The sequence below is a fragment of the Cheilinus undulatus genome, linkage group 7 (assembly GCF_018320785.1).
Source record: "Cheilinus undulatus linkage group 7, ASM1832078v1, whole genome shotgun sequence".
Lineage (NCBI taxonomy): Eukaryota > Metazoa > Chordata > Actinopteri > Labriformes > Labridae > Cheilinus > Cheilinus undulatus.
In genome coordinates, this window is record NC_054871.1 from 6,332,408 (window position 1) to 6,350,957 (window position 18,550).

Consider the following 18,550-nt stretch of genomic DNA (forward strand, 5'->3'; position numbering starts at 1 on the left):
CCAAAAACTAAAACGTGGGCTGCAGACACAGGCTCTTATACAGCACCTATAAAAAGTATTCAACACCTTGGATGTTTTACTCTTCTATTGATTTTAGAAATCAATCACAGAATCAAAGTCAATATAATTTGGCTTTCTTGACAGAAAATACTCACATTTTTACTCCAAAATTATTACGAATTCTTTATTGGATTGAGGTCTGGGTTTTGACTCGGCCACTCCAGAACATTCACCTTGGTGTCTTTAAACCATTTCTGTGTAGCTTTCTCTGCTGTAGTTCTCTTGCAGGCTGAATAATATTGATGCCCAGGATTTTTCTATATTTTTCTGCATTTACCCTCTACCAATACAGGCCTCCCAAACCAGCTGCAGGGAAGCATCCCCACAGCATGATGCTGCCACCACCAGGCTTCACAGCCAAAGGTGCATCTACTAAATACTGGCTTGAAGGGGGTAAATTTTTATGCCGTCACTTATTCTATCTTACATATTTTTATCTAATTTACAATACTTTGTAGAAATATGTTATCTCTTTGACAATAAGAGTTTATTTTTATTGTCAAAAAAACCCAATTATATCAACCATGATTGATTTATAAAATCAATAAAAGGGTAAAACACCAAAGTGGGTGAACGCTAGGAACTGTATGTGTGATAATCATCCCCAACTGTCCATCTGCATGACTTTATCTCAGCTCAAATCAAAGCTATCACTGTCCACCTGTTACTAATAGTTTAATCATAAAATGACTCATCATCATAGATGTAATAATACATTAAAACTTACTCTGACCCACAAAAAACACAAGATGTCTTCTCACCTTGATGTGTCTGGTTTCTCCACAAAATTTCTAGAGGAAAAAAGCATGGCATCAAGTCAAATATTTGATATGAACATTACGAAACAGTGTCCTATCATTAGGCTGTATTAAGCATGATGACAACCAACTGTGGGACAACCAACCCCGGTCTCCCCTACTTGTTTAAGAAAGAGGACACCTCAGTGTGTTTCAATGATCAGTGTGGGATTAAATGGAAACCCCGGTTGGAAGGAAAGCGATTTCTGAAAATTAAGCGGCCATCATCAGGACCAGAGGAGCTCCTGATCCAGGCCGCACATTCTCACTGCGTCTTTTAAATCTGCAGCCAGTCTGCACACAAACAGGCTTTTAAGAGTGGGACTCTGGGACTCCAGGCCCGGGGAAAAACACGCTTCCTGTCCAGATAAAAGAACGCAGTGTGTTTGCAAATAAAAAACCCTGGAAAGCTGCAGAGTGAGAGAAGAAAGAGAGAGAGAGAGGAGCTGAGCCAGCCGACCTCTGTGCAACCTGGGCAACCGTAGGCGTGCAAACACATGCAGGAGCAGACAAACTCTGACAGTAACACTCATACCTGCATTAAACCCTGAGGAGGATTTTCTGCTGCTTCATTTCTCACACTTTGATTGGCAAACCTAAATGCACAAACATACAAACACAACCAAAGAAAATAAACAACCATGCATGGGCTGGAAACCTTAACCTCAGTGACTCAGTGAAGCGTTAGAAAAAATTAAAGACAGGGACAGCACTTAAAAAGCTTTGTCTTTATTTTACCAAATGCTTCATTTTTCATTGATACCGGCTCATTCCTCTAGTTCATTAAAAGATAAAATCACCCTTTATTTTTACATTATCCTTACTTTTATCCTCCACATGAATGTCAATAGAGATCTAAAATCAGTTCAGCTGCAACCAAAATAAACAAAGGCATAAATAAATCCTTCAAATATCCATTTGTATAAATTATAACATGATCAGATTTAAAATAGAAAAAAGCAGACTTGCATATAAAACACAATAAATTGTCAAGATCCAAGCAATAAACTCAAGGCAGTAAAAGGTTCGCTTAACAAAGCAGGAAAGGACAAAGTTACTTCATGTTGTGTAAAAGTCATAAAAATACACCATGTTCCCCCCCACTGCAGTTCTCAGTGGTACAAAAAGCAGTGTTAAATGTGTGTGTGTGGACAGGACGGACTGTTGAAGACTCAGGCGTTTGGGTTTTTCTTCATCAGCTCAATGTCCGCTTCCACCATCTCCTTCACCAGCTCCTGCAGACCGACACAGAAATCACAGGTCAATGTTTCAGCTCAGAGGGGAAGGAAGAGTCACTTTAGTGGTTTATTCTTTAAGATAAACACTTATAAAAAAATGAAGCCCTGAATAAAAACACAGTAAAACCTCAGATTGGGATTAATTTCTACTTTCATTGTCTATGTTGAAGTTTTCTGGGGAACTACCTTTCATTTATGAGGACACCAGCAATCAGAATTTATTCATTTCAGGATAGAAAGTAAAATTAAAACCTATAAACAGGGATGTAAACATGCTTAAAGGGTGATCCAAATATCACCCATATCACTGTGACTGTGTATCCTTTAATGCTTTCCTTATATATATGTGGACTTTTGCACATTTAGATCAAAATTTTGAACACTGCTTATGTATTTTGTTTAAAAAAAGAAAAGCAACAAAAAGACTATAAATTTGAAAACTAACAGCAACTTTTATGGTTTGAAACCACAAAGTACTTCACAAAATAATGCAACAAAATAAAAATAAATCTGAAACAGCAAAAGTAAAAGGATATAGAGTATTCGAGGGTACAGATTGGGAATTTTTCAGTATTTAGGTGGCATAAACTCCTCTGAAGAGTGTGAGGTTACACACTGGTGACAACATAACAGTCAGGGGACATGGAAGAAATCTGTACATTTTTCATCAAAGCCGTTTTTAGACTTTCAGCAGGAGTATGTGAAGAAGGAAGAAGACAAGGCCGAGGTTTTTTAATCTCTCTGGGTCTATTTTACCCAGAAACACATTAAAGATAAAGATGAAGAAAAAAACAGCAGCTCTCACTGAGAGGCTCTCTTTTATCTTTTCCTGTCAGAAACTCCCTGATTTCATAGAAATATAGACCAATTTTAAATGGCATTATCTTTGCACACTAAGCCTCGTTCAACAATATCTACACAAGAATTTTCTAAAATTTGAGCTGAATGAAGGTTCACAGAAAATAACTTCAGATTCATGATGTTTTCTTAAACTGCTGATCGATTCTCTTCTGTATTCTTAAATTGATGAACGCCATGTGTTTTTAAGCTAGAAGCTCATTTCCTAATAAGCATACAGTCACACCCTTTTTATGCCCATATAAGGGCATGAGACTGCAGGGCTGTGCAGGAGTGAGAAGAGAAGGCCTCAGTATGTCCAAATCAAAATAAGTGTTAAAACAATCATGCACTGGACTCCAAATATAAGAAATACCTAAAATCTAAAGAGGACGCAGAGCTGCTCAGAATGAAACTTTAAACTGAGATTTGATTAGTGCTGGTAATGATATTAAACATAAACTAAAAATATAAAAACTGGGTGCTATCACTTGTTCAAACGACACAGCCATCAGAAATAAAATGCATCGCTGTAATAAGGAAAAAGAGTTGCTTTCCAGATGAATCAAAGTATAGTTATTCATTTTAAGACCTGTCCTGTCCTTTTTATTGTTTTAAATAGCTGTCAAAGGAAAAAAAATTCTACTAATGTTCTAAGTTTCTATACATATTTTTATATCATGCAGTTAAGATCAAATATTTCATGCTTCAATTAAAAGTTGGCCATATTTTTAAGTTGTGTATTTGTGCATATTATTTAATAATATTACAGAGTTAAATTGATGAAAACTGTAATTTAATGTATGTATTAATGTAGTATTTTTAAAAAGTATTTATATGCCTTTATCGACAGAGGAAGATAATGGACAGAATCAGAAATAGGGATGAGAGAGCTGGAGAGAGACATGTGGGAAAGAGCCACAGGAGTCGAACCCGGACTGCTTACACGGGGCGCGCCTTAAACCACTAGGCCATCTAATCTAGCATACTTGAGAGCTGATAACGCAAATTTGATCATTTTATCCTGCCATATCAGTGCTCAAATCTGAGTAAGAGTGCTGGAGAGTTTCTAAATTTTGTTATTAGCTGAGAAAAAAATATCCTGAATAAAAAATTGGTTGAATGTCTGAAACTTGTTAAACTAATTTCTTCATTAGAAATGTCACTAAAGATGACCACAGGTCTGCTGCTTGTCCTCAGATGACTTTTTTTTTATCATGGAAGAACTTCTATCTCTACATTAAATGTAAAGAAAGTCCTATTATATAGAAAAATATCTCTGTAATGAGCCTCACACTGAATATGTCAGCTATTGTTACAACAGTAAGCCCTAAAATCCACACAGTCAACAGCACCGTAGCTGCAACTAATAACCCTACTATTGTTTTCATTAATTTCAAAATTGTGCTGCAGTAAAAGAAGACATCTAAGTTACCAGTGAACTATCCTGGAGTATTTCTGAGAAAATTTGTTGAGGATTTAACACTCACATATGACTGAGAGGGAGCACGCTTATTTGGATGTACGTTATCTTGAATTTCAAGCCTTAAATGTTCTGAAAACAGCAGATATTCATGTGCTCGCTCTATATCTGGACTGTTCTTACTGAGGTGATGCATCATCAGCTGTACGGCTGATAGCACAGAACATTTGATTTTTTTCGGCATAACTTGCATTGCATGCCTTTCTCATATCTTGAAATATAAAAAGAAGAATAGTCTCTTTTGTGTTTATTCTATTTTTAAAACAGAAAACTTTTCAACTATGAAGGTGTCTGTAAAACCTTTATAAAATGTCGTACTCCAAACGTTTAAAGAGAGGACTCATAACACATAAATATTGCTCTCTTTTAGGCATTCAAAGGCCTGCAGTCTTACTTACTGCTAATTTATTGGATTATTTTTTGTCTAACACGGCTTCTACTGTCAACTAATTTTTCTATAACACCAATTTAATCTCTAACGTAATAAAAAATGTCAAAAAGAGTCTATGCTCACTTTTCCAGCAATAACCTGAGAACTTTTCAACCTTTCTTACACTTTTGAGTGCTGTGTAGTCATCCATGGTAACTGAGTGCTTTTGTTTGTTATTTTTCTTCATCAAATCTCTAAATGTGTTTACTAATGTGGCAAAATATGACAGTTTTGATTCCAGCCACATCAACCAGATCCACCAGGGGAAAGACACGTACCTCGAAAGTCACCCTTGGCTTCCAGCCCAGCTTCTGGTATGCTTTGGTGCTGTCGCCTTGTAGGTAGTCCTGTGAAAAGACAGACAGGAGAGGGAGGGAAAGGGTGAGGGAGAAAGGGAAAGGGGAAAGAGAGAGAGAGGGAGGAAAGAAAAACAAATGATCTGTCATGTCTGATCTGATGTGTCGTCCTCATATAGAGACATTCTGCGTTTAACTTAACGTTCAAACTTGACGTCTTCAACAGGATGTGAGGGATGGAGGGTGACGATTACTCTCTCTCTCTCTCTTTTACACACACACACACACACACACCCCCACACACACACACACACTCACACACTCTATCTCCTCTCTTGGGGAAAGAGGGAGGTCACAGAGTCCCGCCGGCCATCAATCCCCCCTCTCGGCTCCCCTCCACCGATCTGTCCAGACAGCCCCTGTCGGAGCCAGAGGATGATGAATTGTGGGACTCTAGCAGTGTAACCCCCCCCCAGCCTGGGACCCTCAAACTCACCCCACACACCCCCTTCAACCCTTTACTCATTTTCCCCCCCTGTCGTGTTTTGCACCGGGTTCAAGATCCAGTGAGACCCCGCTGAAGACCACCAAAGAGACGTGGAAAAAAAAACCTTCCTTTTACTTGTTTGCAAAGCATTGGTTCTCTTTCCCTTCACTTTTTTTCTTTGTGGTTTCTTTTTTCATTCTTTCACTTCTATTTCCATCTCACTTTTTGTTTTTTACGTTACACAGACATCAATCATGTAATTTTATATCAGAAATAACACATGAACGGCCTCCAGAGGTCTAATAAAATGTGGTGAAACGTGACGCTGAGGAATCTTTTTTCTTTTCGATTAAATGACACTTTATGTTCTTTATTCTTGTGACTAATTCTGAAATAGAGATCAACAATGTGGTCCAGGCAGTAAAAATCTGATTCGTTCCCTCCACAATGGGTTTGATTATTAGCCATAATGTCAAAACCATCCAAGGTGGACTGAGCAAGAGCTACCTCAGTGTGAAATGATGCTTCTGTAGGATAGGATAGGAAACGGTACCAAAGACAGACCAATAACACCACGACTTCCAGTGGATATGCAAATGAGCATGAGGCAGAAACAGTACTCTTTATAGCCTTTAGTCGTGTGATTGCATGCAGGTGTGGAGGGGCCACCAAAAAAGCTAGGACAGAGGCAGCTACCTCTTAACACTACGTGGTGCTTCAGTGCCGTCATTTTGTTCTCCAGCTTTCCAAAAAGGACGCGTATTTTCATCACCTGACGATTACAGGAACAATGAGGTATCAATTTAAACTGAAAGTTTTTGTCACTTTGGACCCTTAAACAGTACAGCAGTTCTACTGAAACTGTTAAAACCTGAAAAGTCAGAGCCAGAACTTAGCTCCAGTGATGTTTATGTACCAGTATATCCACAGTAGAGGAGAAGCCTTCTCCTTACATTGCTGCTAGGATGAAAGTCTATGGACAGCTAGCTAACAATAGCTAGTTCATGCTTGTTAATGACTGTATCAGGATCACTGTCAGCTGTCAGTCAGTGTTGGGGTGCTGCAATGTTCAAGATAGTCATATCTTGATCAGGTTGGTATTATATTTAATGCTAGAAGAGGACTGTTTGGTGCTACTGTCTATTGCAACCTAAAGAGACAGCAGAGCGTCTATTGATCTATTTGTTCCTCTCTGGATTTTCTTTCTCAGATGTTCTGTAGAAGTCTAAGCCAAGCTTGTCTCCTCATTGGTTAGAGCATCCAGTTAAAAAAACAACAACTCTCCATTATTAAAAAAAAGAAAAATCAAACTGGTTTTAACATATAGGTTGCAACTAAGACCACTACCTTCTCCATAGTGTAAAACAGTGGGAAGCCAGGGGGCAGTTCCATGAGCGTGTGAGGTCATGTTAAACCCAGAAAAAGTAATTTACAAAATGTAAATAGAGCATTTTATACACCACCAGAAAGCTCTGATTCTTAGGATATCTGGATAAAACAACCACAGCAGCCACAATGAATGCATCTGCCAGACAACAAACAACAATAATAAAAGTGATGATCATAATATTCCATCAACAACAGCCCTGCTGCATCAGAATCCACACAATCTAAACCCAGTCAAATACTTAGACCAGAAACAGGATTACAGCCATGAAGATCCATGGGCTGGTTTTATAATATTTCTGATTTTCCATTGTCCTTCCTAATAGTCCGCTGTATTTACTGTAATAATGTCTTCTTTTCCAGGCAGTTATTAGCAATGCTAGAAAAATGTCTGCCAACCTTGATCCTTTTTGAACTCTCCAGTTTGAAAACTCCCAGACTTTTCCCTCATAAAAACAGGTTTAAAATCCTCATTTTCTATTCTGCTGTTATCAACTTTGAACCTGAACTAGCTAAGGCTTTATGCTTTGGTCCAGGGTCAGGGTTAGGGTTATGGGTGTGAGTTTTCCAGCTGATCCCTCCCAACTATGGTCATCTACATCCTCTGTTTCCCAATACAAATATAGACTACCAATAAAGTATTATTCAATACCAGTAGAAGCTACAGTGAGTCTGGCAGTTTGGGAAGAAACTCCAGAGGCTTACCTTTCTAAAGACACTTAGTTCATACTTGTACTTTAAATAGTTCAAACACAGCTTTCAGTTTAATTTGGTAAATTTGGAGTTTTTGACTCATTTCACCTGGAATTCTAAGGGGTAAGAACTCAGGCTGAATAATATTATTGGAACGATATTGATATCTGTAGCTAATAGTTCAGAAAGTTAATTATCAGTGTTGGCAGATATGAAAAATGTCAGCCTATTTTTAAACTGATACTGTGTATCTCCTTTAAATCCTGGCCCTTATGCTGTACATTTGAGCCTTATAAAAGTTTTTTTTTTTTTTGGTCGGACCAACAGACCTACATCAGCTGAAATGTTTTCTCTGTTGGTCTTCGATCCTTAAACCTTAAAGAGTTTTCTAAGGGCTAAAGTTTTACTCGTGGTTCAATCTTGAACTTGAAAGTGTGTTTTTATCAGATCTCAGCAAAAATCCCACATCATGCATCCCTAGTTAAAGCTATAAAAACACAGCAGCAGGGCAATATTCATCTATTAACCTTGTTTTTAATTTAATTCATTCACAATCGCAGGCATAAGAACTACATTTCCCCCAATCCTTGAGTGTCACAGTGGTGTCTTTGATTGGTGGAGGTCACCGTTACTATGGAAATGTTGACCATCTCTGTGCATTTCAGTCATCAATGGCGATAATACAGTCTGTACTAGAACACAATCTATAACACAAACTATATTAGATAACAACATTAAAATAAACTCCAAAATAAAGATTCATGTAGGAAACAGGTCTGTGTTGATTTGACAGAAACCAATACGTTGCAATGGCTTAGGAAATTGCAATGCATTGTGGGATGTGTAGTTCCTTCACTCCAAGAAAAAGGATGTTTGCCATCGTCTCTGTTTTCCAGTCTGTTTTTACTGCTGTTAAATATTTTATAGTTGCGAGTGTTTGGGTAGCTGGTTGGTTTGGTTCTGGGATTTAAAAGATTGATATCAGGATTTTCTGAAATGTCAGTGGAGGCTCTGATGGGGGAAATTTACAGCTGGAACCAGAACCGCTGTGATCCCTGTTGAGCTCTATTAAAGTCATAATCCTGCCTATGAAATGATCATAATAGCTTAGTTCATTTTCTTGAACACAACCATTGTTTGGTAGTTTTTTGAAACATATTGCTGGTCCTTCCCTTCCTTTCTTTGTCATTCATCTTCATAATCATATAACCTAAAGTATAAAGACTTCCCAGCATCCCACTCTGAAACCATGGGTATAAGCTGCTGCTGCTACTCTCTTCTGGGAAGTTTTTAAGCACAACTTCAAAATCTGTATGCAGAAATGTGCTTCAATCCAGCCACAAGAGTATCAGTGTTGATTTATAATGTGTGTTTAAGGCTCAGGGTGTAGACACAGAGCCTACAAGTGGAGCTATAACATAGTTTTCTACTTTCAGACAAATCCACACGATACCTCACTTCATTTTTAGATCTTTGTTTGCCAGAAAACCTTTCAGACACTTTGGTGACACTGTGAAAGGATTGGAGTTTGGTTAGGAAGGATATCTACCTGGGAAGCTTAAAGGAAATGTTGAGGTTTGGTTTTAAATGATAAATCAGAGTTGAGTTTTGGTCTCTCAAAGGAGACAAGCAATGCAAGTCCACCCAAACCTCCTCCCTGTGCAGACATTGTTGCCCTAAAATTCAGACTTTACTGGAGTTAGAAAGGTGGAGCAGAGATTTACTGTAGATTATCTAATACTGAAGAAAATTGGTGTTATTAAAGGCCTGTCTGCAGAGACCCTCCACAAAAGTTGACCATCTAGGAATAAGAAAATGAAACTATACGCTTAAGCTATAAGAGGTTCAGATGAACCACATGGGATACCAAAACTGAGACTAGTAATCTTCGGCATCTTGTTTTTTTCTCCTACCGGTGAGTTTGATGCCAAAGAATTCAACATTACACAAAAACCATCCAGAAATGCCACAGCTGCTGTCAGTGACGTAAAGGAGAGCCAGACAAAGTTTGCCTGAGGTAACGGCTGATGAAACGGAGAGGCCAAATAACACAGGGCCTTCACCGAGACGCCTGCAGATTGAGCCCCATGTTGCTTCATTTCATAACCAACCCCACAACTGACCTCAGACATGAAGCTTTGAGTCTGAACCTAGCCAAACAGACCGACTGACGTTCAAACTGTGCTGTGCTCAGAGAAGACAAATGCTACTCTGTGGGTCTGTTTGAGACGCCAAAAAATGTGACAACAGCCTTCTTCAGACATCCAGGAGAGCTCAGACTCTGCCCCGGTCCAGATAAAGTATGAGATAAATGAGAATCTAGATTGTTCTCTATTAATTCTCTAACTAGAGAGTCAGCACTGTCCCAGTGTGGTTGGAGTCAGAGGATTGGAGCAACTTCAAGTGAGTCATCAAAAGAGACGACAAGAGGACTGCCTTTGTCAACTGTGTAATCATTGTTCATTTTGTAAGCTGTTTCAAGCTTGTATGTCTCAAGTTCAAGAATGACCTGAACAGATATCTAACAACAGAAAAACACTCCAGAACCCCTTTTTATCATCTAGAAATGGCATGACTTTTCTCAAAGTGATCCAAATGAAGAGAAAGTGACTCGTCTAATTTTTGTTGCTGGATTGTAAAGTAAGTAGGAATGTCTCAACTTTTGGTTCATTTCTTCTCCGTTTCAGGCCTTCACAAGAATCTCTTTCAAAATATGAATTAACTTAAGCAACAATGATAACAGACTTCTAATTGAGCAAAGAAAATGGTTATTACAGAACTGCTGTAATACGGCACAGGTTGACAGCACAAATATTCACAAAGTTTGTGATTCAAACTGACCAAAGCTACTTTATTGTAGGAGTTAAACTTGTAGGAGAATATACAAAATACATAACAAGAAGGTTAATCCATGATTTTCTATCCCATTAGACATGGCAATTTGTTGATTTAATACATGTTTGGGTGTTGTGCTCATCAAGATTTCATCTCAACAGTTTTCTGTCACTCAAAAAAATCTGAATTGTAGTTTACGTTTTTAACTATAATTTCCAACTTGTGAAAAAATGTTGGGCTCAAATGGGTTCATGTTCCTAAGGACAGTTAATGGACTGGGTTGGGCCCAGACAGGCTCAAGTATTAACAGGCTGGATCTAATCTCTAACATGCAATCCTTAAATTTTAAGAAAATTTCAGGGCAATCTAACCTGACTCTTCAGATAGAGTATTTCCCATATTCATGGCTTGGGATACATTCCACATCCATCTGGGCAACAGCCCATGCATGGTGTTTGGGAAGGACCGAACTTAAAAAAAAAACAAAAACAAAAAAAAAAAAAAAACTTGGAGGTTGACTGAACAAATTCACTCCAGGAAATCAGAACGGCAAAACATATGATGAAGTAGGCATGTGCCATCCTGGGGACAGGGTTGCCAGGCAGTGTTAATTTTGGCATATATTTTTAATTTTAGTCTTAGTTTTAGTCTTTAAATGAAATGCATTTTAGTTCTAGTCACATTTTAATCATTTCTATCCTTTTTAGTTTTAGTCTAGTTTTAGTCGACGAAAACTCAAAACATTTTAGTCTAATTTGAGAGCATAAAAAGTCTTCATATTTTAATCTTTACTTTTAGTCCAAGCATTTATTTTCTTGCCTCAATCTGGTATCAAATCATGGTAGTGTGTTCTATGCACCCAGATTTACTCACAGTGGAGAAATATCACCGATTTTGAATGTCCAATGAAAACTAAATTACATTTTAGTCTAGTTTAAGTCATCTTGAAGAAAAATAAACTTACTTTGTGTCAGTTTTAGTCATCACAGATCTGTTTTTGTTAGTTTTAGTCTAGTTGTTGTCATGGCAAAAAAGGCTTTTGACAAACATTTTTAGTCATAGTTTTAGTTGACGAAATTAACACTGTTGCAAGTCTGTGGTTTTTCTGTGGAGTTTGGCTACTTTTACCCACGCTGATGAAATCGGCAGGGGGTTATGTAAAGGGTTCTGTATCTTTGTTTGTTTCTTTGTTTGTATGTGTACAAGATAACTCAAGAATGGAAAGTCGGATCTTCACCAAACTTTCAGGGAATACTGGAATAGTGACAGGGAAGAATCGATTAGATTTTGGTGATGATCTGCGCACCCGTTCAGTTTTTCTCGGACTTCGAATTTTGAACACCATAGTAATCAATGGGAGCGTGAGTTCCTCAGTGGCGCTGCTTAGGCGTGGGTCTGCCGCCTCAGATGGCCATTCTAGTTACACACTGCCATGGGTAGATTTTTTTGTCTGCTGGCTGAGCAGACCTTTTTTGATGTCTTGTGCATGTGTATTTAATATGCAAAGCAGAATAAACTACTTTATTTCCCTCAAATACAACCAAATCAACCAACAGGGAGGCAGGACAACATAAAACATGGCACACAAGCAAAGATCCGCTGTGCCACAGTGGCTGTAGACAGACACGCCACACAAGCAGCAGAGGTTTTACGGGCTTCTGTTGAATTTCAGCATTGGTTTTGGTTGTAGGCTAGTTTTTATTGGCCATTGGACTAGCATTGTCACTCAGAGCTGGCAACCCTGCCAGGGGAGTAGACTTCTACACAAGTTGAACCATTATGGCTCACTTGAGCCAGTTTGTAAATTAAACTCTTGCTGAAGCCAGTGGAAAGAAGAGCAAAAACATCTTTTCCACCATGAAATTTCCTCAATGTGGCTCTTTTCTTCTGTTGATTAAGAAATGATAAAACTGGCACTGCAGCTGCACTCATATTAATCTCTTCAACAGTCGCCATTGTTTTTCAGCTTGTAGTACATCTGAACCATGCCTGTAGCTTCTGCCTTGTTCTCCTCAAGTAACACTGGTTGTTCCATCTGTTCTCAGATAGGACACAAATGTTTCAGGCTGAAGCTTTGCAAGACATATCAGCCTGATTACAGACATGGAATCTGACCAGTCCACTGGCTTTGCAAGGATGCTGCTCCTAAAGTCTTTGTTTTCATGTGCAGCTAACAGCAGGAGACTGTTCCTGCCAGACAGGAAGTGGCGTGGTTCTCAGGAGGCAAGACATGAAGCAAAAAGGGCGACATGGAAATGGAAGATGAAGCAACAGAGTCTGACACTTCACTGCTGTGTAACTGGATGTAGCATAAACAACTGGGTGGTAGAGAAACAGCCTTGCCAGTAGAGCATGAAAGATAGGGACTTTTGGTCCACATGCAAAACAGTTGTACTGGCAGCATGGCAAAATGTCATCACCGCTGCTTGCTCACTCGCAGTTAATTTTCCAGAGAATTTCCTGCTGTGCTCACCTTTAAACTCACCCGACTTTCTGAAGAAGTTTATCAAGAGGCCTGCAGGAAATTCTTTGGAAAAACTGAGATTGAAAAAAGGATTTATTTCCTTTTGCACATGCCGCAAATTATCAATAAACTTGCCTTGCCTTTCCTCACCTAAAATACCAGATGCTGCATCATTTAACTTTAATTTTGTATAACAGAAGCCTCTATGAAACTATTAAAAAAAAACAGGAACCTCAGTGTAAATAAGCAGACATATATTGGGACAAAAGTAAAGCTATAAAGTTACTAAAACTCTTAAAACCATCTTTTGTTGATGATATTACTGAGGAACACTCATAGCTAGACTGGCATGGCCCAGCCTTTAGAGAGCAGAGAACCATGTCTGAATGAGACTCCTCCTACTCACACACTTCTCATTACACACAAACCCACTAACTGAAAACACACACATGTTGAACAAGCACAGGCTGATTCAGCGTGTGACACTGCTCACCTGGAATTGAACCAAGATTTCAAATCAAGCAGCCTTTTTTATTTCTAACCTCTCGCAGCGAGCCCAGCAGATGAAAGCTACGGCCCATTTTCTCCTCCTCCATCTGAACCAGCAGGACAAACGGCTCTTTCTCATGTGAGCCGCTCTCCACATTACTCACATTCATTTCTGGCTCTGAAGCCATAACTGGAAACATTTTCAGACTAATTACCTACAGCGCTGAGACATAATTTATCACGGGCTGAATGCAATTATCACTGGGTGACTTACTCCACAATTACATTAATAATCCACTTGCTTCATAATTATATTGATTAAGGTTCGTAATGGAGAACATTTTGTCGTTGGCATTAAAGAAACATCAACCGGCCTCATCACGAACATAGGAGCTGCTGTGGAGTCGAGTTTTGCAGATAGAACATTTTCAGTGGATCGTATACCAAAAAATATTCAGACTGGTTTCTATCTCTCATTTTGATTGGTTGATTAATGTTTAAAGGGTGGGTCTTAGCTGATATGAGCCTCTAAGAGGTAGCTGCCAAAATAAAGGAGAGGGAACAAGGTCCAGAAAGCTGGCCTGCTGCTAAAGTGGGACAGGTGACATAAATGAATGGGATCGACTGTGGTGTTAAAAGAGCCCTGTTTGACTCAAACAATAGTACTTGAACTTGTATTTCTGCAACTGAAAGATATCTCAAACTATGTAAAAACAGTCAGTTTTTGTACTGGATCCCAAGCACCAATGGGACATAAGAGGGGCATGACTTATAATCATCATCTTTGTCACCATCATCGTCATTCCTGGCCTTTTAAATCTCCATCTCATCTTGGCAGCAGCACATCTGTTGAAATCAGACTCTTGTCTGCTAAGTCTGCTTTCTTAGCAGACAACCACACGGTTCAGAATTCAGGAAGTTAATCCAGCGCCTGGCCTTTCTCAGCCAGGATTTCTGCAGGTGACAGACGATCTCACTCTCACTGAGCCCTCTGCAGAGCTTGGCGAATAAAAGCTGCCTCCAAACTGCTAACAAGAGCATTCTACGGCCAAGTGAACTCACCCCAAACAGAGCATGTAGCAAATAATTCAACACGAACTACTAACAGATGGGGGCACAATATAATCTTCATATGGATCCGATTTGGAACTGAAGCCAACGCTTCAGCACATCCTGTTTAAAGCTTGGAGCTGCCCATGTCTGCAAACATGCAGCACTGATCATAACAACAAGCGGTGGAATAAAGCTGAAAATTAGCCGTAACAAAATGTGTCCCTGACCCAGAGAGCATTAGACACATTTAAAAGATTATATGACTTCTTGAAGTATGCCAAATATCTATCTGAGACCATGTTACAAGCCTGTGAGAGAGCATCTCGGTCTCTGAGGACTGTTTTCTATCATGAGAAGGAGTTAAGATTGAGAAAATGCAAACAGGTTTCACATTTAAAGTTGTTTGGGAAAATTCAGACCAGAGGTTTTATCTGTTGTGATGTCTCTGTCTGATCTAGAGCTGTTAAAATGAAAAATACAGGCTGTCACCAAGATGTCCTTCACTGTCATCACCTCAGCATACAGTAGTGTGAACATCGGAACATGCAGCATAAAACTCCTACCACACTGTCTACTGTCTTCAGATACCAGATCTACGAGTGAAATATTCCCTCAGAGTCTTTGCTAGAGCAACAAACAGCACTGTTGTCTCAGAATTAAACACAATCTCTCTATTGGATAAAGTTAATAGAAAAAGCTTAAAAAAAAGTGCAAAACCACCCAAAACTGTCATTGTTTTCGTCTCTTTTCTAAATAACTTGATTATTCACAGAAGTGACACCTTAACTGGGAACATTCTAGAGTTCTCTGGTATTGCTATGATGTTTACTTGTCATTGAAAATCAAATTATATAATAATAACAATCCCATGAGGTTTGTATCCTGGTGCTTGCTGCCACTGTACAGTTGATTTCATCCATTTAAACCAACATAAAAAGAATATTTTTAACTATCCGCACAGTACCTATTATTTTATTTAATTATAAAAACTAGCATCTAACAGATCATAAACTTAGGAAGCATGGTCAGTAGCTCTTGGCTTCCTACAGTCTAACTACCCACTGGCATTATCTTAGCATTTGACCCTTTATAAGGGTTAGGATATACAATCATAGGTTTACATGCAGCAAGAAGAAGCTGAGCTATTGACTCAGTCTGGACTTTTAAAATGCTCACTACCATGTTTGTTTCTCTGCAAAATTGAATCTCTTAAACTCTGACTAACACATGCGGTTTGAGATTGATTTACTCTTGCATGTGTACACCTCAATTGAACCCAAACTGGACAAGGCTTTCTGCACATGCTCCACTGTTTCTGTACCAGGCTTTGACCTGGAAGTCAAACAGCAGAAATGCAAAGCCTGGCAGAAGTCACGTTGTCCTTCTAGTATATATCATCATGAGGCAAACTGATAGCTCGCATTGCTTTTGTACTAAAAATAAAGTCTAAAGTATGAAATGTATAGAGCTGTAAAGCTGCCCAAGTCATTCCTCAGCTCAACATAGAATCAATTTAGTGCTTTCTAACTTGTTAGAAAGTTAAACTAGAAATAGGTTCAATAACAACTATCTCAGTGTGTCCTTACTGCACTGTTGTGAGGAAGTGTCGGCAACAAATTCACTTGATTACACTGATTCCTACTGCAGTAACATGACAGCTCATGAGTAATGCAGCAATGCAGCAAGATGCAGTGATCTGGTTTTTCCTTGCTGCCCTGTTCCAATTTTCTTCTCTGTTGCTTGCATTGACATGGACAAAGTGCAAGGAAGGAAAGATGACAAGGCACCAGGAGTGTCAGACATAACATTTATTCTCTTTCACATTCCTCACCTAACAGAGCTAGTTTGTTTTACGAAGTGGAGAGACAACATCCTTATCTATGTCTAAAATTTGAGGCTCTGATTTGTGTCAATACCGAAGCAAAACTATGCGGCTCACAGCTGTCAAAGGCTCTTCAATATAAAACTAGACTTTTGTGTCTTTGCATTCAAAATCAAAGCATTAGATTTAAATCTTTTAACAAATGGAACCTGAAACTCACAGTACAGAAAATTAAATGTGTAATGCATGGTGCATTGAATCTGATACCTGCAGGTAGCTGGGAACAGAGTTAGCTTGCCTTCACTGTAGATGGAAACGTATTCAATGTCATCTTTAGACAACAAGAGTTTACATCTATGCAATGAGGAACAGCTTATATTTTCAGGGTTTTTTTTTTTTTTGCATTTCATGATTCTTTTAGGAATGATAACAACCGTGTTCAGGGGATTGCAAACCTCTCAACTGGTCAGTAGTTGACATGTAATTTCAGTCTTCTTGATATTCGGATCTAACATTTTGAATATATTTTCCTCTGCTTTAATGTCTTAAGTATATCTTGCCTCATCTCTCCTCATTCTCTTCCTTCTCTGCCATTTCCCTCACACTCCTGCTCTAATAAAGATGAGAAGCCATAAAAAATAATCTTTAGAAATGTGAGAGATGAATAGAGTGTGATCATGGCCCATAAAGCGCTCGGGCAGTAAAAGGCACTCAGAGCGAGCATTTAACGCGAAGGAATTCTGCTATCACTGTGAGGCCTTTCAATAAATCACACAGCACACTGAGACTGACCCCCTAAAAACACCACGGCGCACACAAACATACGAAAGGACGTACAACAACGTATGTACAGATACAAAAAAAAGCTGAACGTTCATAAATTGTATTTATTTTTCTCCCTGCTGTGAACCCACCCACTGACGGGAGATAGATCAAACGTTCTCAAGAAAACAACTCTCTCTCTTTGAGCGCTGCATGCTGGGAGACTATGATGTGGTTTTGGAAGTCCAGTAGCGTCTCTGGTATTTGTACAGTAGTGGACATGAGGCAGCGAGTAAAGAGACTTCAAAGAACATCAGATAAAGAGGCAGAGAGGCTGTGACAGCAGAGCGCCCGGTCTCCATGTCCCCAGCAGACCCAGATGTTCTGACCAAACCGAGAAGCTCTGACCTTAGACCTTGCTGGGGTTTTCATGGAAGAACTCAACCCCGATCCTGGGCTTTTTATACCCAGGATTACGACAGCAATCAGGACGCAAGGATGGAAAATTCAGAGCCAAACCCAAATTCTGCTTCATGTCCAGGCCGCTGCGTTCAGTGACTGTGCATCCAGGTGCGTGAGCTGTTTGTGCACTCCAAGTAAAGAAAGAGAGAGAGAACTTCAGCATTTCACATTTGAACCCATGCAGAGTCACAAATCTGTCACTGGTCAGCTTCTAACACACCTCCACCAGCATGGCCTCAACTTATCACTTCCTCTAAAGCACTAAAGACCCCCAGTTTCAAAAGATGGGAGGGAGGAGGAGTCAAAGAAGTAGATCATGTGGTAATGTGAAAGCTTTGGTTCTGTTTTTTCCTCTTTAAACTTCTAAAACGTACTTCTGTAGAGGGGATCTTAGACTTTGCTATGCTGTGGAACCTCCTGTAGCAGGGTCGTCCAAACTTTTGGTGTAATAAAGGCAGAAAGACCAATTCAGTGTAGATCACGTGTGTCAAACTCAAGGCCTGGGGGCCAAATGCGGCTCATAGTACAGTTATACCTGGCCCACAGGATCATATCATATTTTTATTATAACTGGCTCACTGGTATGAGGTCTGCAGATTTGCTTCACTATAAACGTGTAAATTTTGGGGGGGGGGGGGGGGCAAGAGTCGAGTGGTTTAAGGCGCACACCATGTATGCAGGCGGCTCGGGTTCAAACCCAGCCTGTGGCCCCTTGCCACGTCTCTCCCCACTCTCATCCCTGTTTCCGAGTCTATCCACCGTCCTCCGCTATCCAATAAAGCAATAAAGGTACAAAAAAGCCCACAAATAAATCTAAAAACAAAAAACAAAAAAGAAAAAAAAGGAAATTCAACCCAAATGATTCAAAGTATCCTTGTTAAGTCATAACATTAAAAAAACTAAAGAGTAAAAATTTATTGCATAAAAAGTCAGAAATGTGGGGAAAAATGAATTGT

General features: G+C 39.2%; 1 protein-coding gene across 1 annotated transcript in view; it reads right to left on the reverse strand.

Annotated features, from left to right (window-relative positions):
* Positions 1 to 1,570: 1,570 nt before the first annotated feature.
* The window catches only part of gmds (GDP-mannose 4,6-dehydratase), a 263,448-nt gene continuing 246,468 nt past the window's right edge, over positions 1,571 to 18,550 (reverse strand). The window contains exons 10-11 of the mRNA XM_041791584.1: positions 5,124 to 5,192; positions 1,571 to 2,092 (exon numbers count right to left, since the gene is read on the reverse strand). Of these exons, the coding sequence (XP_041647518.1) occupies positions 2,030 to 2,092; positions 5,124 to 5,192 (132 nt within the window). The 3' untranslated portion in view covers positions 1,571 to 2,029. The remainder of the gene's footprint in view (positions 2,093 to 5,123; positions 5,193 to 18,550) is intronic.